Source organism: Lactuca saligna, chromosome 1 (assembly GCF_052625555.1).
Source record: "Lactuca saligna cultivar CGN05327 chromosome 1, ASM5262555v1, whole genome shotgun sequence".
NCBI classification, from domain to species: domain Eukaryota; kingdom Viridiplantae; phylum Streptophyta; class Magnoliopsida; order Asterales; family Asteraceae; genus Lactuca; species Lactuca saligna.
Genome location: NC_136417.1, coordinates 17,934,579 through 17,962,171, shown reverse-complemented (window position 1 = coordinate 17,962,171; position 27,593 = coordinate 17,934,579). Strand labels below are relative to the sequence as shown.

The following is a 27,593-nucleotide window of genomic DNA, read 5'->3' as shown; positions in this document are numbered from 1 at the left end:
TTGATGTTTCCGCTAATGCACACCAATATGAGTCGACAAGAGTGTACAAATTGGTTCCGACTTTCTATTTTGTTTAATTATAAATTACTAAGAAAATCAACTACACATGTTACCTCCTTCCCTCCCCCTTCCCTACTTATCAAAGTAAGCATGAACAAACCCATAATCTTTTTAAAAATATATATATATATATATATATATAAGAAGAAATATTTTAGTTCGTGATTTTATCTCAAATTCTGACATTATATTATATTTTTATGTATTATGTATTTTCTCTTCACTTTCATCAACTTGTCTTCAGTTGACTAATGATCATTGTCCTATATTGTCCTATAATCAATGCTTTACCAACCCCCATTGAACGTTGATGCTGAAAGCAGGACTATAAAAACCAGGACCATCTTCAACCTATTTATCCAGTAAGCAAATCCTTCTTCTTCAATGGAGGCCCCAACTGTTAAAATCATCTCAGATTGCTTCGTCAAACCAAAATTTGTATCGGAAGAGGCTAAAAAACCCATTTACTTGTCACCATGGGATCTAGTCATGGTTAATGTAAACTACATCCAAAAGGGTCTGCTTTTCCACCGGCCGGAAACTCAAGATTTCTCCATAACCACATTCTTGGAGGAGCTCAAAGACTCTCTCTCCGCCACGCTTACCCATTTCCATCCACTCGCCGCCCGTTTAGCCACCGTAAAACAAGAAAACCCACCTTCCATTGTTGTGTTCTTGAACCCTGAGAATAGCCCTGGAGCCAGATTTATCCATTCGGCTGTTATATTAACGGTGGCCGAGATACTTACGCCGGTCGATGTCCCGGTAATTGTTCAATCGTTTTTCGATCACGACAAAGCTATCGATCACGACGGACATGAAATGTCGTTGCTATCTATTCAGGTGACGGAACTCATCGACGGAATATTCATCGGCTGTTCGATCAACCACATGGTAGTTGACGGATCCTCCTACTGGCATTTCTTCAACTCCTGGTCGGAAGTTTTCAGATCAAAAGCATATAAAAATGGTGATTTAATTCCCATTTCACGTCCTCCTGTTATCCAAAGATGGATCCCAGAAGGATCCGACCCGATCCTCACACTACCATTTACCCATGAAGACGAATTCATCGATAGATCCTATGCTCCATTGTTAAGAGAGAGAATCTTCCATTTTTCATCGGCTTCTCTCTCTAAGCTAAAAGGGAAAGTGAATTCAGAGTGCAATACAACCAAGATTTCATCGTTGAAGGCCCTCTCAGCCGTTGTCTGGAGGTGCGTGACGCGTGCACGGCGGTTACCGGCAGATCGGGAAACTGGTTGCAGATTGGCCTTCAACAACAGACACAGGCTATCTCCGCCTTTACCTGAAACTTACTTGGGCAACTCGATTGCTGCCGTTAGAGGAACTGCAACAGCGGGGGAGTTGCTGGATCACGGTGTCGGGTGGGCGGCATGGCGGTTGCACGAAGCGGTGGTTAATCATGACGATAAAGCGATAAGGGAATTTGTGGATTCGTGGGTAAAGAATCCGTTTGTGTATAAAATGAGTCGGCTTTTTGATGCTAATAGCATACAGATGGGGAGCTCGCCGAGATTTGACATGTACGGAAATGAATTCGGGTTAGGGAAAGGAGTGGCGGTTCTGAGCGGGTATGCTAATAAATTCGACGGGAAAGTGACGTTGTATGAAGGATGGGAGGGCGGAGGAAGCATGGATCTAGAAGTCTGCTTGTTGCCGGAAAACATGGCGGCTTTTGAATGTGACGAGGAATTCATGAATGTTGTTGATGGCCTGTTGTAAAACTTCTTGTTTGATATTTTCTCTGATTTGAACTTTTTGGTGGCTAAAATATTTCGTTATTATTATTTTTTATTGGAAATTTCTTTTTATACACCAATCATTCCATTGCACTTTCTTGTTGTTTTAATTTGGCTCCACAAAGGAAGTTCCATATTGGTTGATATTTCTATTAATACATAATTAGGATGAGGATGGTTTCTGACCAACCGAAAACCATAAATATCAATTTTTTTATTCAAAACCAAAACAATTGGTTGTGATTTTTTGATTTTTCGGTTTTAACCAACACAATCTGTCTTTAAACCCAAACTATAACTATAAAATTTTATACTAAAATAAGAAGTTTTGGCCTACCACATTAATATCTAATCCAACTCCAATCTTAAGGTTTGTAGGTCACTATTGTTATTTTATAGATGATAAAGAAATCAAATGTTTTTATATTTTAGTATATATGGTATAAAAGTCTGCAAATGGAATAAATTATAAACAAAGAGAAATTGTGATTTTTACTACCTAAAGGATGTGGTATAAGGAAAACTAAGTAACTAAGTAAAATAAGATAAAGAGATTCGAACTCCATGTTTGAACTTCATATGTTTACAACCTTAATTGGCATATAATTATTCAGATTTGTATATAGTATAAGTAAATTAAATATATTTATAAGCAACATAGATAAATCGATGCATTTTTTTTTTTTTTTTTTTTTTTTTTTTTTTTTTTTTTGTGGTTTTCTAAATTCCAAAACCAAAATCGAACCGAGTACTTTGGTTTTTAAAAAAGTAGAATCAAAACCATTGGTTTTGTGTTCGACTACTTTTATTCGGTTTCATTTTTTTAAATGTTCAGTTTTACCTCACCTTACATAACAATATGAGTCACTACGACCTTCTATTTTGTTAATTATAGAATAATAAGAAAATGAAAAAATGACTTATGTGAGTAATTAACTATTGCATTGGTATTCATTTGGTCACTTTTTTTTTTTTTTTTTTTTTTTTTTTGTATCCGATTTACCATTAAATTTGTTGTAGGTGTTTACGGAAACCATTGAAACCAGCTATTGAATGTTTCCGATAATTTATTGTCTCCGACGACTCTCCATTCGTCTTCTCTTCTCTGACAAGCCTCCAACAAAAATAAGTTTTCCGACGGATCCTTGGGTCTCGGATGGATGACTTACAACAACAACAAACAGCAGGAGGTGCTGATGGTGGTTTACCGGCGGCAAAAGGGAGGTGACAGGTGAGTTCCAGTGATGGCAGAAGGAGGTGGCATGTGGCTTGCTGCCTCGTCCCTTCTTCTTTCTTCTGGCAGCAAATCGACAGGAGGGAGAGAGGGGAGGGTGAAGAAAGCTAAGCAGCAACATCGGCAGTTGGTGCCGCTTGGATGTCAATTGAGAAAAATCCAACGGAAAAACTCATTTTTGCTGGAGGCTCCCCGGAGAAAACGACCGGATAGTTGTCGGAGATAAGAAATTACCGGAAACCTTTAATATCCAATTTCAATGGTTTTTGTGAACACCTACAGCAAGTTTAACGGTAAATGAGATAAAAAAAAAGGGAAAGTGACTATCATAAGTCATTTCCCCTAAGAAAATGGACTACACAAGTTACCTCCTTTTATCCTCTTCCCCTTCTTAACTCCTTCTTAAAATAATAAATTACACGAATGGTCCCTGTGGTTTAGGATAATCTATTTGTTTGGTCCCTAATTCTTTTTCTAACTCCGACAATTCCTATTATGTAATTTTGTTGTGCGTTTGATCTCTGACAGACTTAAAAAGATTATATTGCATTTACTATTTTTTTTTAGTTTTTAGTATTTATTTAAATTACTTATTAATGTATTTATTTTATTGGATAACTATTCTCATCCCACCTTGCTTCAAGTATCACCTTCGCCCTTCAAGTAACATCTCTAGCAATCGTCACCGATACAAACCTCAAAATCATATAAGTTGGAATCTTAAAGTCAAACCAGTACAAACATCATATATGAAATTGTAACCTAAAATGAAAACTAAAATCAAAATCTAGAAAAGGAAATAAAAAACTCTGTCTGATTTCTTTGCTATGGAACAAGACCCAAAAAGCATACTCATTAGGAAGGAACCGACTAAGCTCTGATAAAAACTTACTTTAAAGGAACTAGAATGTTATGGTCAAGAAAGAGATCAATTCGTCAGGGTGGATCCGGTTCTTTAGAATCAGACATGAGAACTGGTAGATGGTAAAATGGTGGTCGTCGGTGCCATCGTCATCCACGTTGTCATCGTTCCCGATGGCACTACTTTTTCACGACGGCGGCGACAGTACTCTTTATTGTCATCAAAGTCGTTCTCTAGCAAAAAAATCTTGTTGGGATCTGCGAGGAAGAAGTTGAACGACTTCATATGTGGAGGAGAGAGACAAATATGGGGATTTGGGGTTGATTTAGGTCATATGGTGGTGCTAAAGGATTACCTTTATTTCTCGTTTATTTCTTAGAAATAGTCATGTCAGTCATCGACAGGAACTAGGGTTTCTATACCTTCGTTTTTTGTTCATGTTCACTGGACAAAACATAACATCAACGAAAATGGTTACCGACGGAGGCGGCCTACTAGTTACCACGAACAACAGTTATATCTAAGAGGTTACAAGCTATGGTAGCAATGGTATCAATCGAACTTAAAGAAAAAGAGGTTACAAGCTATGGTAGCAATGATATCAATCGAACTTAGAGAAAGAGAGGTTACAAGCTATGGTAGCAATGGTATCAATCGGATTATAAAAATGTGGGGTATGGGATATCGGTGGGGTGGGTTTTTGTTTTTTGTTTTTTTTTTTTTTTTCAAATATATATATTAATAAATAATTAATAAAATATCTTTTTTTCAAAAAATAGCAAGGACAATGTAATCATTTCATATTTAGCAGGGAGTAACACAATTAAATAAAAAGGATAATCCGAATTATATATATATATATATATATATATATATATATATATGGAAAAATAAATATACGGGATATATAAGTTAGATACCCTTAACCATTAAACTACTTAGTTTTGATATTTGTTTAAAAACAAAACAATTTATTTAAATTACTGATATACTCGTTCGTCGAACCCAAAGATACCTTCGTCTCTTTCGGTCGACATTCACACACTGTGCAGTGCAGCCCTGGTCGTTTACACTCGAAGTCATTCCTTGTTCGCCTTCTACTATGCCAGTCGTATTATGTTGATGATGCAAATTCAGACCGATCCAGCAACACGAGGCAGGCGTCCCCCAGCCTCCAGTCCGTCGCAGCAAGGCTGCTAAGCGATGACATACTTCACTTCTTCTCGGTTTCAGGTTATTCATTTTGTAGTTCAAGCAAAATATTTATGAAGTGATGTGGTTGTGTTTATTGGAATAAAGTTATTCCAATGCTAAGTATGAATTTCCCTTTCGTTTTTGTAATGCACTATAGGTGTATGACAAAATGCCTAACAGAGACTACTCAATGATGCACACTGTTTTTCTCATGAATTTCCCTTTCATTTGTCAACTCAACAAAAATCTCTTTTGAAAGATGCAAAAGAAAGAGGGGTATCCTTGGAAAAACTTCCTTCCTGGGTGTGGGATTGGAAGTCTCCATGGAAGGGGAAAACCAAAGGTGGAGAACTTATAAGTCAAGGAGAAGAAGAAATGTATAATCTTGGAGTTAGAATTAGGAAACAGTTTAGTGATGAATATCTCCATGATGTATATCAGATTAAACCAGGTTTGCCTTCCTTAACCAAAAGCTTGAATATGGTTTTCTTTTTACCATATCTTATTAGTTATAATACTTTTATATGTGCTCTGTATATATGATTCAGATTCCTTGAGCTTCGGCTATTGCTGTTTCATTTGGAATGGGCATGTTTAATGGGAGAGGAGAACTTGGAGTAGGAAAGCATCCAACTTTTTCATTTTTTAGTGAAAGTTGTGCAAGTGATATAATGTTGAGATTTCATGATTATTGTAAGAACTACAAGGTACATAACTAACATGTTTTTTATAGTATGATATGATCAATAGTAAAATTAATGATTGTTCCTAATTTCTTTCCTTTTGTTGCAGGTTTATAGGAAACATCAGCAACCTGATGTTTATAAGCTTAAAGAACATGTATGCAAGCAGGTAATAAACATATGATGGGTTTCAACTTTCAACAGTAGAAATCATTTTTTCTATTTAATTAATAAATCTTAAAAACCATATATTTGACATTTCGATCAATTCATGATTTTTAAAGGTATCATTCACATCAATAACTTTTATTTTAAAGTGTAAGGGTATTATGGTCAAATTATGGTTATAACATTTGAAGTTGGGTAAAATAATACGGGAACATGGTATACTTTTGATGTCGGATAGCTCATCCAATCCAGGTGCTATTGAGATATTTTGCTGGAGAATTGGTGGGAATACTTGAAGAATTGGAAGAATTTTAGGAACTCTAGAAATTTTTTTGGGTTGTTGTATAATGAATAGACAATGTATATGTTGATAGAAAATGTATCGAACAAAAGTATTATTATTATTTTTTTCATTTTTAACCCAAAATAGCATTATATCTTAATTTTTTCACAAAATATACTCATACTTTTGTTTTTTTTTTCACAAAATACCATCGTATTTCTGTCTTTTTCATAAAATACCCTCACAGTTCTATTTTTTCAAAAAATACTATCGTATTTCTGTTTTTTTTTTCACAAAATACCATCATAATTTCGTTTTTTCACAAAATCGTACTTCCGTTTTTTTCACAAAACAACCAAATAATTTTGTTTTTTCACAGAATACCATCATACTTTCGTTTTTTTTTCATGAAATACTATCATAATTTTGTTTTTTCACAAAATATGATCCTACTTCCGTTTTTTCACAAAATACCCTCATAATTATGTTTTTTTTTCACATAATACCATCACACTTCCGTTTTTTTCCCACAAAATACCCTCATAATTTTGTTTTTCTCACAAAATATGATCGTACTTTTGTTTTTTCACAGAATATCCTCATAATTTTGTTTTTTCACAAAATACCTTCATAATTTTTTTTTTCATAAAATACCCTCACCTTTTTGTTTTTTCACAAAATACCCTCATAATTTTGTTTTTTTCACGTTCATATGTTGCTTCCACGTAGTCATTTGTGTCAATATTTTCGGTTATATATGGTTCTATAACTTGATTACTTGCTTTGGCTTCACTCATTATCGTCTGCGGTAGACAACGATGCATATTTCCAAATAAAAGATTAACACAAAATTGTTTTGTATTGAATATAATGGAAACATTATATATAAAAAAAACATAATAGCAACCAACGACAATGTCTAAAAACAATAATGTCACTTTTAAAATCCATGAACAAAAAAAATTCATTAGGTAATAAAGAACACTGTAAACAATAATCTTGAATATTAAATTCAGAAAATTTTTAATAATCATATCAATGTCGGTTTTAGAAAAACTACTTGGAAGTATTCTTAACCAAAACACGAGAGATTTGTAGTTTTTGTAGCATCGTACTTTCGTTTAAATCATATAATGGCAGCCATATTTCTGTTTTAAATACAAATGAGAACTGAGAATAAAGAACTACAAAAGTTAAATGCATTGGGAAAGTAATATATTTTCATAATATTTAATGTTGGTGTAAAAGAGCTCATCTAAAGTTTAAAAAATTCTTTTAGAAAAATCATCCATTAAAATAAATTACAACCGATTCCAATTGATAATAAAAAATCCAAACTTTGAAACTTCAAAATTAGTTCATATTACTAATATTTAGTAATCATATACACATAACATAAGCCATAAAACACGAGATCAATAACTTACTTGGAAGTGCTCTGGAAAGAAAAAACAGGGATGCTGTGATTTGTAGTTTTTAAAAATATGATCAAACCCAATTCGTTATGAGTTGTGATTTCTGAGAAGTCGTTGAATTGAATTCCAATTTGAATGAACTTGTTAAAGGTGAAATTCGAAATTAGTAGATATTTTTTTTGAAATCGATTTTTCTAAAATCGTTTTTCTTTGAATGAAGATTTTTTTTTTTGTGATAAGCAGCCGCTTATTGGATTGATCAAGGAAGACGTGATTTGCAGCCGATCATCAAGCGTATAAGGAAGACGTGATTTGATGTAATCTAATTAGGAACGTAGCAAACCATTTATGGAAATTGTATTTTTTTTTAGAAAATCAATCCAATAATCGAAACTATGTAGTTTTGTGGTTAAGGATACCTAACCTTGTATATTCACTTTACTATATATATATATATATATATATATATATATATATATATATATATATATATATATATATATATATATATATATATATATATATATATATATATAGTTAGGTTCATTTGAGACCACCTATATTTTGTGAGACCGTGAGACGCATTTTTTTATTTTATTTAGTTAATTCATGTTACGAAAATAATATTTAAAAACAGATTTTTTTGATTTTTCCATTTATTTTGCATTTTAAAATTATTTTTAGAATATGTACAGTGTAATATTCTATTTAGAATATTTCACGTATTTTTCAAAAAAAAAATAGAATTTTTATTTTATTTTTTTTAATTAATTCAAATTCCGAAAATAATATTTAAAAAAAGAATTTTTAGATTTTTCCATTTATTTTGCATTTTAAAATTATTTTTTAGAATATGTCAGTGTAATATTCTATTTAGAATATTTCACGTATTTTTCAAAAAAAAAAAGGAATTTTTTATATATTTTTTATTTTTTTTAGTTAATTTAAGTTCCGAAAATAATATTTAAAAAAAGAATTTTTGGATTTTTCCATTTATTTTGCATTTTAAAATTATTTTTAGATTTGGTCTCACGGTCTCACAAAATTAGAATGGTCTCAAATGAACCTGAACATATATATATATATATATATATATATATATATATATATATATATATATATATATATATATATATATATATATATATATATATATATATATGAGACCCTCTTCTGCAAGATTACGCTATATACGTAGCAGCTTCCCCACCAATCGCTCCTCACGCCTCCGTCATATGGTTGTAAGCTACCTGCTTGGCTGCTTAAACTCCCCTTAACTCTACATCAGGGCTCTCGAAACGGTGTCGTTTCCATGCCGATGAAAGCTGCTTACAGTCAACCTGACCTCACGATTAGGTAGAAGACGTGGCGGTGGGTTTTGGTGTTTCCCCCAAAGTTGTTTGCCACTCTTGGAGTCCGATTTACCGCCACCTCCCCTTCATTGTGGTTGAGTCATCCTCTTGACTTTCTTTTCACACCGACTCCATCTTTACTATGTATTTAATTAAGGTCCTTAACAATTTCATATCGTTGTGGTTAATTGGTTTTTCTAGGATTTTACTTTATGCAATATACAAGGCTACTTACTTTCATTTTGCTTTATGCAATATACACGGCTAAGAATTCTATTTCCATTTCTTTAAATTGCAGAGTTGTAGTTCCAATTAGCGTGAGGCATTGTACTTTTTAATATCTACCCAATAACGACAATTTACTTTCACTATTTTTCTTACTAATACAATATAGTTTCAAATATTTATGAAATTATAGCATTTTACTTTCAATAGTTTCTTATATTTTTACTTTGAAGAATCTACTGAATTTTAACATATTGCCTTTAAATCCTTTTAAAAAACAATTTTAATCATATTATATTCAATTTATGAACTTTGTTTTGAATCTTATGAACAATATTGAGTAATACCATTGTACTTTTCCAAGGTTTGTTTATCTGTTTTTAGGCTAGAATGCAAGTAATAGCAATGTCCTTCCCAAGTTTCTTTGTTATAACATTGTACTTCCTTTTGTTTTTATTACAAAAATGTACTTTCGTATGACTTCTTATAAAAGACATTGTACATTGATCAATCAACCATATTACAACTATAGGGAAGTAATATCGATCAATGTACTTGAAAGGGTAATGAACTTTCAATTTTTGTCACATTTAGTCACTAAATTTTTTTTCATTATCTATTTGCCATTGAACTATTGAAACTGTTCACATTTTACCCTTATGACCGACTGTTACCGGTCACAAGGGTAAAATGTGAACAATTTCAATAGTTTAGTGGCAAATAGATAACGAAAAAAAGTTTAGTGACTAAATGTGAACAAAATCGAAAGTTCGTTTCCCTCTAAAAAGTTCAATGACTAAATGTGAAAAAACTTCCTATTGTATTATGTTTTAGCAAAATCATTTATTTTTGTTTAATTGTAGCAACATTTGTTGATGAAGAAATCTATGAAATAAAAAACAAAATGTAACATCCGGATTTCCAAGTATCATAATTGAAGTATTTTTCTTTTGAGTTAAGAAGAGAGACTCGACGAGTTGACGCCTCAACTCATCGAGTAAGGTCGCGACTGATGACTCGGATTAATGAATGGACTCGACGAGTCGGTGAGGCGACTCGATGAGTCCGCGCTATTGGCAGAAACGCTAAATCTTTGGGCTCGATCCATATTTAAAGGCACTTATGGCCTTAAATTGCGATTACCTTTCCCATAAGTGAGAACTCTATCGAGCTTGAGTGTGTAGAGTGAGAGGAAGAGCTATCTTGAGCTTTTTGGTGTGATAGATCTGGACCCTCCTAGGTCCAGAGAGCCGAGAATATGAAGCTTTAGTAGAGTAAACCTTGGGGTTTGAAGTTAGGAAGCATAACCTTAACCAACAATGTGATGAAATAAAATGATGAGAGATAGGTAATGATAGAAAGGTGATGATAATTAGGTAAATAGATGATGATGAATATGTGATGTAGAATGAAAGGAGATACCATAACCTTAACCAACAATGTGGCGATGTAGTCATCTGCTAGAGTATAGATGGCGACCACAGACTATTCTAGACAACCCAATGGAAACACCACCAGACCCATAACCTGTAGGTGATGAATTACGATTTCAGGCGATGTTATAACTACGTATTCATGCGATGATACTCTAACCCCTTACTATGAATTACGAGTTCAGATGATGTTGTAACTACATATTCATAGGATGTTACAAATTTCGCATGCCAAACCAATGGTCATAATTCACATCAGTGAGAATGGTTTATTTTTTTGTAAAACCAAAATCAGATTGGAAATTTTGATTTTTTATTTTGGAAAATGTCAAATCATTGGTTTTTTATTTCGGTTTTGGTTTTTTGTTTTTTTTTAAATATATTTTCAGGGTTTTGTTTTTTTTATTTCACAGATTTCTTCATCAACAAATGTTGCTACAATTTAACAAAAATAAATAATTTGCTAAAACATAATAGAAGAGGAAGTTTGTTCACATTTAGTCATTGAACTTTTTAGAGGGAAACGAACTTTCGGTTTTGTTCATATTTAGTCACTAAACTTTTTTTCGTTATCTATTTGTTATTGAACTATTGAAACTGTTCACATTTTACTCTTATGACCGACAACAGCCGGTCATAAGGGTAAAATATGAACAGTTTCAATAGTTCAATAACAAATAGATAACGAAAAAAAGTTTAGTGACTAAATGTGACAAAAATCGAAAGTTCGTTACCCTTTCAAGTCATTATCCCTTATTTATTTATTTATTTTTTTAAATTGTAAGACTAAACTACATTTATGGTCCCTGTTTGTAGTTGCTTCTTCAAAATCACGTCCAAAACTTTTTAATTTTTTATTTTTTTTATTATACGTATTGTAATATAGATAAGTAGCATCAAATCTTTTGGGAGTATATAAACTTTATCTAGCATAAACACCTTTCATCAAATGGTTTCGAAAAACAAAATTCCAATTTATAAAATAGCTGCTTAGTGTACAATATACAACTATTTAACGTAAAAAAAAAAAAAAAAATCTACTTAAAGTTTCTAAAGAAAACAAGCAAAAGAAATGATCGTATAACAATAATAACCTTTATAAGTTGGTTATAACTTATGCAACTATACAAACATTGGTAAAACATAGCTATATTGCAAGACAACTATTACAAAAAATGGTTAACATGCTTCAATTTACATTATCGATAAGAAAAACACCACACCACTACAAAAAAGAATATGACAATTCCCACACGTCTAAATCAACAAAATTTAACTCATTTCCATATGCTGTCCGTCGTTTTTAAATTTCCAGAATTACCATTGGTGGCCTCTAAAATCCACTAGTATATATATAATCAAAGGCGCTGATTCCATCAATGGGATCATTAGTGTAATTTAGTTTAATCTTCTTAAAAAAATATGAAAAATATTTTGATTCGTGATATTATCACTAATTCTGACATTTTTATTATATTTTATTTTATGCCATTAGTTCCTCACTTTCATCATCGTGTCTTATTTCTACTCCCTTTTGAACGTTGACGCAGAAACCATACTATAAAACTAGGATAATCTTCGACCTATTTCTCCGGTAAGCAAATCCTTTTTCTTCTTCATCATCAATGGAGGTCCCGACTGTTAAAATCATCTCACATTGCTTCGTCAAACCAAAATTTGTATCGGAAGAGGCTAAAAAACCCATTTACTTGTCACCATGGGATCTAGTCATGGTTAATGTAAACTACATCCAAAAGGGTCTGCTTTTCCACCGGCCGGAAACTCAAGATTTCTCCATAACCACATTCTTGGAGGAGCTCAAAGACTCTCTCTCCGCCACGCTTACTCATTTCCACCCACTCGCAGCCCGTTTAGCCACCGTAAAACAACAAAACCCACCTTCCATTGTTGTGTTCTTGAACCCTGAGAATAGCCCTGGAGCCAGATTTATCCATTCGGCTGTTAATTTAACGGTGGCGGAGATACTTACGCCGGTCGATATCCCGGTGATTGTTCAATCGTTTTTCGATCACCACAAAGCTATCAGTCACGACGGACATGAAATGTCGTTGCTGTCGATTCAGGTGACGGAACTCACCGACGGAATATTCATCGGCTGCTCGATGAATCACATGGTTGTTGACGGAACCTCCTACTGGCTTTTCTTCAACTCCTGGTCGGAAGTTTTCAGATCAAAAGCATATAAAATTGGTGATTTGATTCCCATCATCTCACGTCCTCCTGTTATGCAAAGATGGACCCCGGAAGGATCCGACCCGATCCTCACCCTCCCATTTACCCATGAAGATGAATTCATAGATAGACCCAATCGTCCATTTTTAAGAGAGAGAATCTTCCATTTTTCATCGGCTTCTCTCTCTAAGCTAAAAGCGAAAGCTAACTCAGAGTGCAATACAACCAAGATTTCATCGTTGAAGGCCCTCTCAGCCGTTGTCTGGAGGTGTGTGACGCGTGCACGGCGGTTACCGGCAGATCGGGAAACCGGTTGCAGATTGGCCTTCAACAACAGACACAGGCTATCTCCGCCTTTACCTGAAACTTACTTTGGTAACTCGATTTATGTAGTTAGAGGAGAAGCGACGGCGGGGGAGTTGCTGGATCACGGTGCCGGGTGGGCGGCGTGGCGGTTGCACGAAGTAGTGGTTAATCATGACGATAAAGCGATCAGGGAATTTGCGGGTTCCTGGATAAAGAATCCGTTTGTGGTTAAAATGAGTCAGTTTTTTTATGCGAACAACGTACAGATGGGGAGCTCGCCGAGATTTGACATGTACGGAAATGAATTCGGGTTAGGGAAAGGAGTGGCGGTTCTGAGCGGGTATGCTAATAAATTCGATGGGAAAGTGACGTTGTATGAAGGACGGGAGGGCGGAGGAAGCATGGATCTAGAAGTCTGCTTGTTGCCGGAAAACATGGTGGCTTTTGAATGTGATGATGAGTTCATGAATGTTGTTAATGGCCTTTTATAATTTTCGTCCTTGGTGCTGTCTTTTTCGTTTGATACTTACGCGATCTTTAGCGGCTGTTTCTGTTTTCTTTATTTTCATGGGTACTAATAAAAAAGTGATAAGTGATAACGACTTTTAAAGAAAATGAACTTTACTCTCTCTCAAGAAAATGAACTTTATTCTCTCTCTCTCTCAATATGATTAATTAGGGTAATTAACTTTTTGGTTTGTTGGTATGAAAATAACTTTTTTTTTTTACAAATTCAGGTAACAAATTTTTTGGAACTGTTTACATATGACCATTATAAACTGCTGTATCAGGTTACATTAGGTTACAGTAGGTCATAATGGTTATATATTAACACTTTCAACAAGTTTGTTAACTAGATGCGTACAAAAAGAAATATTTTTACCCAAATATGAACAAAACCAAAAGTAAGAGTAAATTACACGAATGATCCTACTGTTTATTATTTTAATTCGGATGGTCTTACTGTTTATTTATTTATTATTATTCTTATTATTATTATTATTATTTTGCGTTTGGTCATTGTCTTATCTAAAAATATTATTGTGCCATTTTTAATTTATTTATTTATAATTAATTTTTTTATTTATGTATTTTTTATATGTTAAAAAAACTAATAGACCCCACATATTTGTATCTCCTCACTATCCAATCTCTCATCATCCTTAACTTCTATTTCTTTTCCATTTTTAGTGATATCGACGTATTCACCCTCCATTCTTTTTCGATCCTTCAACTCCAGCGAACAAACACCACAACCCACTAAAGTGAAGAGACAATGAATTATAGTGTTTGTTCCCCAGAGTTGAAGGACCAAAAAAAGGATGGTGAAGACTTCTATGTCACTAAAGATGGAAAGAAAATAGAAGTTGAAGAGGATGAGAGATGAGATGGTGACTGGTGGGATCCAGATTAAATTTCTCAAATGTGGTTTGAGGTTTACGGTAAAGAGATATAGATATGTGGGGGTCTATTAATTTTTTTAAACATATAAAAACAAATACATAAATAAGAAAATTAATTAAAAAATAAATTAATAAGGGCACAATAGTCTTTTTAGGTAAGACAAGGACTAAGCGAGCAACAAAAATAAACAACGGGGACCATCCGAGTGAAAAAAATAAGTTTGGAACCTAAACCATAGAGACCATTCGTTACTTTTGGTTTTGTTCATATTCAGATAACTATTTTTTTGTACACATCTAAGTAACGAACTTGTTGAAAGTGTTCACATATAACCATTATGACCTGTTGTAGCTGGATGTAACCTGCTATAGCAGGTCATAATGATCGTATGTGAACAGTTCCAAAAAGTTTGTTACCTTGATGTGTAAAAAAAGATAGTTACCTATATATGAACAACTCGAAAAGTTAATTACCTTAATAAGTCATATTCCTATATATTTTGGTCACTTAGATTTTTTTTATATCATTAAACATATTAAAAATATCTTATTATAACCGGATACTACAGGTAAAACACATTTTAAAAACAGGCACACACACTGCTCACACACATACACCCCTACAAACTCTACCTTTTTTTTCTTTATGAAAATCAATTTCAAGCTCGACTTTGTTCACATGGGTTCCAAAAACCCTTTGGATTTTGTTTCTGAGAATCACATGGTTCTTGGATTTTGCAGGCATTTGTTCAAGAACTTGTTTTTGAAAATCAATTTCAAACTCGATTTTTCTTTCTGAAAATCAGTTTGTTCTTGCACACAAATGTGTGTTTGTGTCTAGTCCACTGCCTCTTCCAATGTCAATATTCATATCGTGCATTAAATTGTGAATGAATGACTTCTTATTGTTTTTTTTACAAGCAAAATATACTTTATGCCGTGGAATAGATAATATTATTCTCATCATACTATAAAAATTACTATATAGCTTCAGAAGTCAAATCGGGCAACAAGTTGTGTCGTTAGTCGTTTCTAGATCGCAAAACTAATTATTTTGTAAACAACATCCGTAAATCTAGAGATATAACATTACTATGCATGACATGTTGAACTTTGTTGAAAAGTTCGATTGTCTCGGGTGCGAGAAAATCAAAGGTATCAAATATGAAAGGTATAAACACATGTTGATTTTTAGTGCATATATTCTCGTGTGTTTTCATTTTGCATTCGACAGCTTTCAAAGCAGCATGTACCGTTGTGAAACACTCACTCCTAAAACCTACAAGAGGGGAGACATCAATAACATCCACACAATCATGTTTCTTTCCTATCCATCCAAAGAGCAAAATGTTAGTAGGAGTATGGATCTTCCATCCCGCAGGTCAGTTAAAAAGTTCACAACCGCTTTTTGAAGTGTGGGAGTTCTCTACAATGAACTGTTATGTTCCCCAAAGGTGTCCAAACATGTCTTGTAGCAAACCGGACATATCTCATTGATCGGGAATAGAGGAATTATAAAGTGGTATCGAGGGATAGTATTGTATTCCTTAGGAGACATGATGACTGATACCTTCAGTAGGGATAGTTAGTAGAAAATCCTGAGCATAAGGTGCTCAAAGACACTCAAAAACTTCTTTCTGTCTAACAAACATGTCCAAGTCGATTTCCATATCCTTTACGGTTTTGCAAAAAAGGGAACATACTAATGCTTTTTGGGATTTAGGGGGTGGTGTCCTTATTGGTAAAACTGCTACAATTGAATTCCAGAATCGTATCCTGGAGACGATCCAAAGCACAAAGATAATCAAAACCATTACCACATATGTCACTGATAACGTGCCCTATCTAGCATGAAAGAACCGCGCGCCCGCTAGAGTTAAGTCTAGAACATCGTAGCTAGCGCAGCAACGTTACGCCTACCGGACTAGGGGACTTGATAACATGCCCTAGCCAGCATGAAACAACCGCGCCCGGCCCAAAGACTAGTGCGCCCTTCAGAATAGACTCAACGGAGCTTAGTCCCCGTTAGCGCCCCTAAGGGCAGGGCACTCTGGCAAAAGGTTGGTGTAGCGCCCATAGATCCGGGCTAGTTAATTTAAAGATAATAAGGGTCAAAAACGACTTTTTGACAAAATATTATTTAGTATAAATAATCTTAACCAAGTTGTATAATATGTCTCAAGGGTTTCGTACATATAAAGAGCGCCAAAATCCGAGTTATAACGAAGAAGTTATGACCCGTCGAAGTTTAGCGACTAAACCGGCACGACACCGCGAAGACGTAAATAGTGAATTTATGATAGAGCGACTTTTAGCCTTATTAATCTAAATTAAAGTCGTAGAATATGTTAACCTGATAACGTCTATAAAAAGAACGCCCAAATCTTACTTCGTATGAGAAAGTGATGATTTTTCGAAGTTTCGGATTATCAGTGTACAACCTGAAATTCGAATATTAGATCGAGCGGTTTTTAGCCGATACAACCTAAACCAGAATCGAAGATCTCGTTATTAGTAGCATAACGATAAAAATACAGACGAAAATGGACATCGGATGAAGAAGTTATGAGATTTTAACGGACCAATCATGTCCCGACCTGTTAAAAATATAACTTTAAAAATAAAGTCAAAATTAGCCTACGGAGTCTAAACGAAAGTTGTAGAGTACGTCTCCACCTACGCGTGGATATAAAGAACGTCAAAAACGGAGTTCGTATGAACGAGTTCCAAATTATAATAGCATATTTACGTATTAAAATAAAGTATAAATCATATATACGTACATATATATATACATATGTATATATCATTAGAAAAGGTATCGACAATGCGGTCACTATAAGACTAATGTTGAGTTCTTTCGACATTAGTTTAGTACAAATATCATTAAATCTATTTAAAATAGTATTATGAAAGGGTGTTTAGTCGTTTATATAACTATAAGGTCATTAAGTAATTATGGAGGGTAGTTTTTGTAAATTTAGTTACTATAAATAAGAGGCTTGGGCTCTCATATTTCGTGCACCATTCCCTTGATTCAAGAGTCTTTCTCTCCTTATCCCTCGAGCATTTCGGTCCCTCATGATTCGACTTCTCTTTCTGTAGTTTTAGTATAGTAAGGTGAGTGCTGAAGCGCTGCACGAATCTTTCTTAGAAAGATTCAGCGACGAAGTTCTGCCCCTGCAGAGCCCGACTCGTAGCTAAAATCCTCTTGTAAGTAAGTTATGCTTACCCTATTTTAAATAAAGTTTAGATTTAAAATTAGTATTGTTACAATACATTTATAATTAATATTTGAGCTATTATTATGACTTATATAAGTTTCATTATAATATCTTTTTAACTACTCGCGGTACGGGGAATCTGGTTTAAAGGGCCGCATAGGGTTGTTGGATTTCATAAGTGCTATAGGCCAATATGGTCATGCCCTCCGATGTTTTATATATGACCCCTGTCTGTACATAGTGGTTGGAAAGTATTGTTTAAACGCTTATATAATAATAGTAATAAGACTAATAATTAGTCACGGTAAATATTAGACTAAAATCTAGTGGGAATAATACTAGGTTCTGTCGAAGAAAATTATTTTATAGTAAACGAAGCGTTGTCCGAGTACCGAGTCACCACCTTCTCAGGTGAGTGCATAGTTACTTTCATCTTACACATAGATATGAAGTATTTTATATAAACTACGTGCTATGTGTGCATATTATCTGAATACTTGCTGTCTATGCTGGATGAACGTTTTTTGTTATACATGTTTTAAATGATTTGAAATGTATACATATTTTAAATATACAAGTATGTTGGGTATGAGATGGGTAAATGAATGTTGAGAGATAAAATATGATGTGAGTAAACATTGGCAGCTACAGACTTAGTGCCTAACAAATAACATCGGCAACTATGGACTTAGGGCCTATTGGACAAACACTGGTAGCTATGGACTTAGTACCTGTTAGGAATTGGTAGCTATGTACTTAGTACCTATTAGATAACACTGGTAGCTGTGGATTTAGTACCTAACAACTATGGAATTAGTGCTTTACGAACGAGCATTGGCAGATATGGATTTAGTGTCAGTCCTATAACTCTGGAAGCAAAGGACTTCAGAATGAACGAATGCGGGATAGATGACTCTTAGGATAGATCCTTAAGCGTAAAGAAGATAATGGAGATGGGTAATTGGGTCGATTGTTTGATTGTTTAAACATAATAATTATATTATTGTGGGTTGAAAACCCTATGTACTCACCAAGTTTCCCACTCAGTTTATTTATATTGCAGGTGTTGAGATGAAGTCACATTACACTGAGAGATTAAAGAGATGTAGATCACTAGTGTAAATAAATGTAAGTTTTGTTTATGCTTATGTTTCTGTATTGACAATGAAATCCCAAATGTTTTAAAACGAATTAAAAATACTTTTCTTCGGAAATGCTTCGATAAAGTATTTATCATGTTTTACTGGGAACAAATTCCGCAACATTTTTATTAAAAGAGGTACTCTGATTTTTATAAAGCATAAACAAAATCGGTCTTTTCTGGCCATGAAAATAGGATGTCACAGTTGGTGCCTGCCAGAGGCACTCCCGTGGAAAGCTCGTGCCCGCCAAAGGCGCTCTCGAATCCAAGACAAATGATACGGTTAGGCGACAAAACAGGCGATAAGGGCATTATCGCTAGAACCAATGGCAACACTCTGACAGTTAGAGGAGCACGATCCTCCAATCAGCGCCCCTGATCCTGTCGCCTTTGGCGATCCTGTTTCGTACGGATGAGCAGGATGTTGAGTATAAAAGGAGACGCTCACGGCCCCAAAAGGTAAGTGATCCTCTCCAAGGAACACCCATACTCACACTCACAACCCTAATAACTTGACCGTCGGAGCGTCTTTCCGGGAGCCACCGCCTGGGAAACGACTGACGACCTTCATTTCTCTGTGACCTTGCAGGAGCAGCTAGACGACTATTGCGAGAACTCGAGCAGAACAAAAGCGAGGTTGCATCATTTGGCACCATCCGTGGGACTCGACGAAGAACAAATCTGAAAGCACAGTGTTCTACGACAAAAATGGCATCTAACAACATCGGATGAGCCAATGGGATGCCTGCCAGTCCCATCCAGTCGATGACATCGTTAGACGAAACGCCGCCGCCCATGGTGGCTAACAGGGAGATTTCAGGCGAAAGTGGTTCGTCCATAACAACCGAACCACTAGATGGCCAGTAACCACCAACTCCTGCAATGCATTTCCTGTCCACCACTGTCTCAACGGCGGTCGTCCCAACACAACCATCCCAACCGCCACTAATGTCATCAATGGGGAGCACTTATGTCACAACATCGATCCCGTTTCAGCAGCAAATGTTGGTCCAGATGACGATACCACCACTCAACTCAATGACGCAAGGACAACCGCCAATCCTTTAAACAGCATGGCCATTTAACCAAATTACTGTCACTCAACCACTGTTTTACGCGCTGCCGATAAACCACGTACTGGTTGAAATGAAACCAACATTCTCGTTGTCGCCATTGGCCCAAGCCATGGCGAACCAGTTCCATCCTTTTTCTCTCCATCGCTTACAACAAACGCAAATCTTGTCACTACAAACCCCTATCACCAACAAATTACCATGAGCAATCTACAAACCCAAAACCAGCCCACATCCTCTAGTCACCTTCTTCAACTTCCGTTCCAGCACCAAGCATTTTACGGGTCAAACCCAGGCTATCACGCATTCCACAATAATATAGGTGCACAGCCGTACAACACTTCTCACTCATACAACATGCAAGGGCCGCTAACCATAACCAAGATTGTTTATCAAGAGGTGTCAAATCTCCATTCGCTAAAGAGCTGCTAGATTATGAAATGCCGAACACCGCTAAACTCCCAAACTTGAAAACCTACAATGGAGCCACAGGCCGGATTGCCACATAGATACCTACGAATGGACGATGACATCACTCAAATTAGACGAGCGGTTCTGGTGTACGTATTTTCCAACAACTCAGGACTGCAATGTAGGAACATGGTTCAAAATGCTACGCCCATGCAACATATACAACTTCGCCCAACTAAAATACATTTTCCTCACAAATTTCATGCAGTTGATAAAGTACAAAGGTTATTCACACTCAATCATCGGTTGCAAGACGAAAGAGGGAGAGACGATGAGAGAATACTTCACGAAGTTTACAAACGCCACGCTCGATGTCCCAGGACATGACGAAGGCTTAATTGCAGGAGACTTCACTTGGGGACTATTGCCAGGTCCCTTATCTGTGACATCCTCATTTTCACGACCAGAAAAGACCGATTTGTTTATGCTTTATTTTGAAAATTATAGTAACCTTTTAAAGAAAAGTGTTTCGGAATTTGTTCCCAGAAAAACATGATAAATACGTTATCAAATCATTTCCGAATAAATGTATTTTATTCATCTTAAAACATTGGAATGCCATCGTCAATACAGAAACATAAGCATAAACAGACCTTACATTTGTTATCACTAGTGATTTATATCTCCTTAATCTCTCAGTCTAATGTAACTTCATATCGGCACCTGTGATACAAATAAACTGAGTGGGTCAGATTGGGAAACCTGGTGAGTACATAGGGTTTTCAACCCACAATAATCTAATTATTATATTTAAACATCAAACAATCAACCTAATTACCCATCCCCATTATATTCATTACTCTTAGGGATCTACCCTAAGAATTGGCTATTCCTCATTCATTCGTTCCTAAGGATTATCCTAAAGAATAGGCACGAAGTCCATCATCGCCAAGGTTTATACAACATGCACTAAGTCCATAGTCATCGGGGTTTATACAATAGGCACTAAATCCATAGTCGCCAGGGTTTAGGCACTAATTCCATAGTCACCTTGGTTTATACAATTGACACTAAGTCCATAGTCACCAATGTTAACTTATATCCTCTTTCATCCCTCCTCATTCATTTACCCATGTTTTACCCAACATATTTGTAGATATAAAATACATATACAATTTAAATCACTTAAAACATGTATAAAATTGTTCATCCAATATAGATCTCAAATAAACAAATAATATGCACATATAGTACGTAATTTATATAAAATACTTCACTTGTTAAAGTGATGTTTCCAAGCTCGGACAGCACTTCGCTTCTTAACAATATAATATCTTTCGACGAAACCTAGTATTATTACCACTAGATTTTAGTCTAATATTTACCGTAACTAATTATTAGTCTTAGCATTATTATTATTATTATTATTATTATTATTATTATTATTATTATTATTATTATACAAGCGTTTAAACAATATTTTCCAACCACTATGTACAGACACGGGCCAGACATAAAACACCAGAGGGCAAGACCATTTTGGCATATAGCACTTCTGAAATCCAACAACCCTATGCAACCCTTTAAACCAGATTTCCCGTACCACGAGTAGTTAAAAAATATTATAACGATACTTATAAAAGTCATAATAAAGCCCAAATTTTTATTATAATTTCATAATAAAAATACTAATTTTAAATATAAGCTACATTTAAAACATGGTAAACTTAACTTACTTACAAGGAGGTTTTTACTAGGAGATGGGCTCTGCAGGGGCAAAACTTCATCGCTGAATCTTTCTAAGAAAGATTCTTGCAGCTCTTACATTACTATAAGAAAACTATAGAAAGAGAAGTCAAATCACAAGGGAACGAAATACTCGGGGGATAAGAAGAGAAAGACTCTTGAATCAAGAGAATGATGCAAGAAATATGAGAGCCTAGATGCTCTTATTCATAGTAATTGAATTTTCAAAAGTCATCCTCTATATTTACTTAAATGACTAAGCACCCCTTTATAATACTATTTTAAATAGATTTAATGATATTTGTACTAAACTTGTGTCAAAAGTACTCAACATTAGTCTTATAATGATTGCATCGTCGATACCTTTCTAATGATATATATATACACACACATTATTTATATCCATGCGTTGGTATTTACGAGTACTACAACTTTCATTTAGACACCGTCAACTAATTTTCATTCTATCTCGGATTTACAAAACTGTATCGAATTTATCGCGCTCGAAAAGTAGGAACCAAGTTAAGTCCATATCTTTACCATATGAGCTCTATTATCGACGGTATTTATATCCACGCATTGGTATTTATGAGTACTACAACTTTCATTTAGACTCCATCGGCTAATTCTCATTTTATGTCGAATTTACAAATTTGTATCGAATTCGCCGCGCTCGAAGAGTAGGAACTAAGTTTCGTCCATATCTTTCGCATACGAGCTCCCTTTTTTACTGTCTTTTTATCGTTAAACTCCTATTAATTAATGATATATTCATTTTTTGTTTAGACTTTTTTGGTTAAAAATTGATCGATCTAAAATTCGAATTTTGGGTTGTGCACTGCTATGCTAAATCTTAGAAAAACCATAAATTCCTCATGCGAAGTCAAATTTGGACGTTCTTTTTATGCACACTCTCGGTTTAACATATACTATGAATTTCGTTTAGATTGCTAAGGCTAGAAATTATTTTATCGTAAATTCACTTTTTACGATTCCCGGTGTCGTGCCGGTTTTGCCGTAAAACTTCGACGAGTCATAACTTCTTCGTTATAACTCGCATTTCGGCATTCTTTATATGTACGGAACCCTTGTGACATATACTATAACTTGGTTAAGATTATTTATTCTAAATAATCTTCTATTAAAAAAGTCATTTTTGATGCTTATTGTCTCTAAATTGACTAGCCCAAATCTGCGGGTGTTACATTATCCCAAAAACTCATGGGCAAAAAAGCACAAACACGGGCGGAGCTAAAAGAAAAGGTAGAATGGTACTTGATGCAAGAGGAAGGAGAGGCAACGAAATAGGCATACCTCCACGTCATGACCCTCCTCGCCAAGCGCCACAACCCAACTCACATAGAAGCGTCGGGTGGGAGTAGACATTTTGTATGGGGAAGGCGCTTACAAGGGTGTTTCCGACTGTTCACATGAGAGGATAGGCGGGGCCTCCAGCCAGATGTCTACGTAGTCACAGATAAATTACAGCCGACGAAAGCAGCAAAGGGACGATACTGCGAGTACCACAAAAGCAAAACACACGGCACCACTAATTGTTCGGTCCTAAAGAAAGAAATAGAGGAAAAACAATTAAAGGGAAACCTCATCGAGATAGCGCGAAGCCTCCGCGCCAAATTTGATGCCAAAAATTCTAAGGGTACAACAAAGGAGCACACCCAACCCTGGGAAATACTCATGATATGCGTCAAAAGGGAGTGGCAAGACAAACAAAGTGACCTGGTAAGCTTCACAACAACAACGTAAGGGCTCACGTTTTCAGTAAGAGACCCCAGGCTCAGTGGTTGGAAGGGTGATAACCCATTCATAATCCAGGGGTCTATAAAGAATGTAACCATCCACATGGTCTACAAAGACACGGGCAGCTCACCAGATATAATCTATGCACATTGCTTCCGTCTCCTCCCCGAAAGATGGAAGGAGAATTTCAAACCTACCACATGAAGGCTCGTAGGATTCACATGACACAATTTGTGGCCATAGGCATGATCCACTTGCCACTCACGCTGACCAGCCATGAAAAGCAGCGAAGGAAAACGGCCCTAATCAACTTTATGGTAATCTGACACCCTGCAGAGCACAACATCATTTTAGGAAGGACGACCCTGATCAAGCTTGGCGCGATCCTATCCATAATGCATGGAATCATTAAATTCAGCACCACTGAAGGATCGGGCAAGGTCCTCGCCACACCCCCAAAGGAGTTGCAATGCTTTGAAATCATGCAGACAGTAGAAATAGCGCAGGAGACCAAGAAGGCACGGGTCGACGGTAAACGGAAAAGAGATAATCAACGAAGCATACACGGATCAGTGGGTTAGCATTGGTAGTAACCTTCCCGAGCGCACAAAGGGGGCACTACTAAGCTTGCTCAAGCGATACAAGCATGTATTCGCATGGACTCCCACAAATATGTTTGGTGTAGATAGGAAGGTCATAGAACACAAGCTAATGATCAAACCAGGCACGATGGAGGTTAAAAAAAGAGTCCAAAGAGGGGACCACAACAGAGCAATTAACGCGAAGGTAGCCAAGCTAGCAAAGGCATGAATCTTAAGAGAGGCAGTATTCCCAACATAGATCGCCAACCCCGATATGGTGAAAAAGCACGACGGTTCATGGATGTTAAACTTGTTGTCGTGCACCATTTAAACAAATAAAAATATAAATTAAACTGCTCTATTGCACTAACATGTAGTACAGGTAAGCAGGGTCGGATCCTCAGGGACACGTCCTAAAGTTTACACCTCTTTGCGTAAGGCGTGAACTAATTATTGATGAGTGCAATAAACATAAAGGGGGGGGGGGGGTATTTCTGAAAATTGGATTAATAAAATCGAAAATGTCAAAAGAATAACTAAATTGAAGTGATAAAAATTCAAATAAGAGAAAGCAATTCCAGATTCGCGGTGACACCCCTGATCATATAATTAATGTACATGTTTAAACTGGTACTAAGGTTCATTAACAAGCTCTAATGACCTCTATTACAAAAATCATTTAATCAAAGTTAGTTCTTTGAATTAAATCTAAATTTTTACTAAATTAACCAAACAAGCTCTTGATTAACAAAGAAAAGTTGCTTTAGACACAGTGTAATTTCCAGTAAAGTTCAATACCTCTCATAAGCTCGAAGGAGTTAAAATTTGTTTGATCATTTCATATTAGAGTTAAACCTAAAATCAGAATTAATCTAATATTTGTCACTTTTTACTAATTAGTCTAGACAATTACGGATCTAAACAACGAGATGACTAGAATGATTCACAAACAATTTAAGTGGCCAACAAAAATTGAAATCAAAATCAAACACTCAATTTAACATAGAATTGATCAAAGTAAACATTAATCATAGTCAAACATAGTGCCTATTTCCTAATGATTAATCATACGAAAAGGTTACGTCTTGCAAAACTGAAATATGACTTTTTAGCCTGACATGGCTAAAAACGGATTACAAACAGTAGAAAACAGAGTCTAAATGATAAATCTTACTAAACAATGAAAATCAATTGAATCATCCCCTTTAGATCTACGTTCTTCACTTGAAGCCCTCCGAAAAACGCCTTAGAATCGCCAATTAGGTTTACTGGATGAGCATGTGGCTCTATTTATACGTCTGGTTGTAAAAATGTGGTGCATGCGATTGCATGTACACAAACTGCGATCATATGTATCACCTAAAATGTACAGCGGGCCTTTTAAATGAAGTAAATTACCATTTCGAAGCATTTTGGCCAACCTGCGATCGCAAAGGCACAACCTGCGATTGCATGTATCTCTTTTTTCTAGTCTGATGAATTTTTGGCATGAAAAAACCATGAAGCGAGGTTGCGACCACACCTGCGATCGCAAAGGCATACCTGCGATCGCATAGGGGCAACATGTGAACACATGTTGTCATTTTTCGGCTCTTTGATCGTCGTTCCTCCTTCCAAGCAGTTCTTGATCAATCATCGACATCCGTCTCTAGTCTAGGCTCTAGTTAAGCTCCAAAGCATCCACTAACGCATCCCGAACTCGCGTAAAACTCCATGTGCTCCAAATTACCCTGAAAAATAATAACAAAAGTGAACAGTACGAGCATTCTTGAAAATAAAAACGAAACACAATATACATAAGAATAATCCAGAGTTAGTTAGCTTTTTATAATGAAATACAGAGGAAATCGTGCTAAAAGATGCATATAAAGTGCATCTAACAAACCTCCCCAAACTTATACCTTACTTGTCCTCGAGTAAGGAAAGGATAAACGCGGTAATCGGAATAGAGGGAAAGGGTAGTAAAGGAATAAACTAGACACACTAACAACCAAAGGAAAAAATCTGACTACAAGAACGACAGAAAATAAACAGAATAAGAAATAAAATATGCATGCCAAAAATAAAGAAAATGAATAATGAATGAAAATAACATGAAAAAGAGAAACGAACAACTAAAATTAAACAAGCTTCTTTATATATATATATATATATATATATATATATATATATATATATATATATATATATATATAATCAAACTTTACATCGAAATAAGGCTCCAATCATTAACACCAAGGCAACCGTCCTGCCACCTTTCATGTATCACAGACTCCCAAAGTGAGGAAGACCACGAAACGGTGTAACCCAATAATCCAACCCTAGTTATATTTAAACTTTATACCTTAAATAGCTTTATGAGCAAAAATATCACAATCCGGATCAAAATCAACGCATCCTTAAGATCCCACATGACCAAATCAGCTTCTGCTGAAGCAGCAAGGGCCAACCCCTATAGGAGCCTGAGCTCTATGCTTTCACTTTTTTGAGAGCCACAAGTATCCTATCACACAGTTCTTTATTCGCCAGATTTAACTTTGAGACGGCTTCTGACTTGATTGAACTTTGATTTTTTACTTCGTTTAGAGCTTGAATTCTTCAATCTCTTTATATATATATATATATATATATATATATATATATATATATATATATATATATATATATATATATATATATATATATATATATATATATATATATATATATATATATATATATATATATATATATATATATATATATGGAATTTCTTGAAATTTATTCAACTGAGCACTTGAAATTCTCGATTTAGGCACTGAATATAACGTTGTACACTTTCTTCTTTCTTGATTGTGTGGATATGATACTTAAGTTCTCTGTTACCGTGAGGGTAACACGTGTCAACAAATAGGGTCATGTTCTGTGGATTTAGAGTTGCTGATAAATATTATTTTGAAACATTCATAAGCAAATCATCCTAAAGCTATTATTACCGCCCAAAAAACGGTTCAGTACGCCATTTTATATTATTTGTAGTTGGGATCTCGAATCACGGTGTTTGGGTCCCTTAGTCATGACGGCTGATTTTACACTTCCAATAACA

The 27,593-nt window shown here is 35.2% G+C and overlaps 2 protein-coding genes and 1 long non-coding RNA gene across 3 annotated transcripts; all 3 read left to right on the top strand.

Annotated features, from left to right (window-relative positions):
- The first annotated feature begins 345 nt into the window (after nucleotides 1-345).
- On the top strand, nucleotides 346-1,899 carry LOC145025635 (putative acetyltransferase At3g50280). The gene has a single exon (XM_078976791.1). It carries the CDS (start codon nucleotides 445-447, stop codon nucleotides 1,804-1,806), a length of 1,362 nt encoding a protein of 453 aa, XP_078832917.1. The 5' UTR covers nucleotides 346-444; the 3' UTR covers nucleotides 1,807-1,899.
- Nucleotides 1,900-4,874: 2,975 nt separating this feature from the next.
- On the top strand, nucleotides 4,875-6,368 carry LOC145048464 (uncharacterized). The gene is made up of 5 exons (XR_013682880.1): nucleotides 4,875-5,152; nucleotides 5,271-5,564; nucleotides 5,662-5,820; nucleotides 5,906-5,965; nucleotides 6,217-6,368. It is a non-coding gene; the product is annotated as an uncharacterized LOC145048464 (long non-coding RNA).
- Nucleotides 6,369-12,205: 5,837 nt separating this feature from the next.
- LOC145025618 (putative acetyltransferase At3g50280) lies at nucleotides 12,206-13,764 on the top strand. The gene has a single exon (XM_078976790.1). It carries the CDS (start codon nucleotides 12,298-12,300, stop codon nucleotides 13,660-13,662), a length of 1,365 nt encoding a protein of 454 aa, XP_078832916.1. The 5' UTR covers nucleotides 12,206-12,297; the 3' UTR covers nucleotides 13,663-13,764.
- Nucleotides 13,765-27,593: the final 13,829 nt, after the last annotated feature.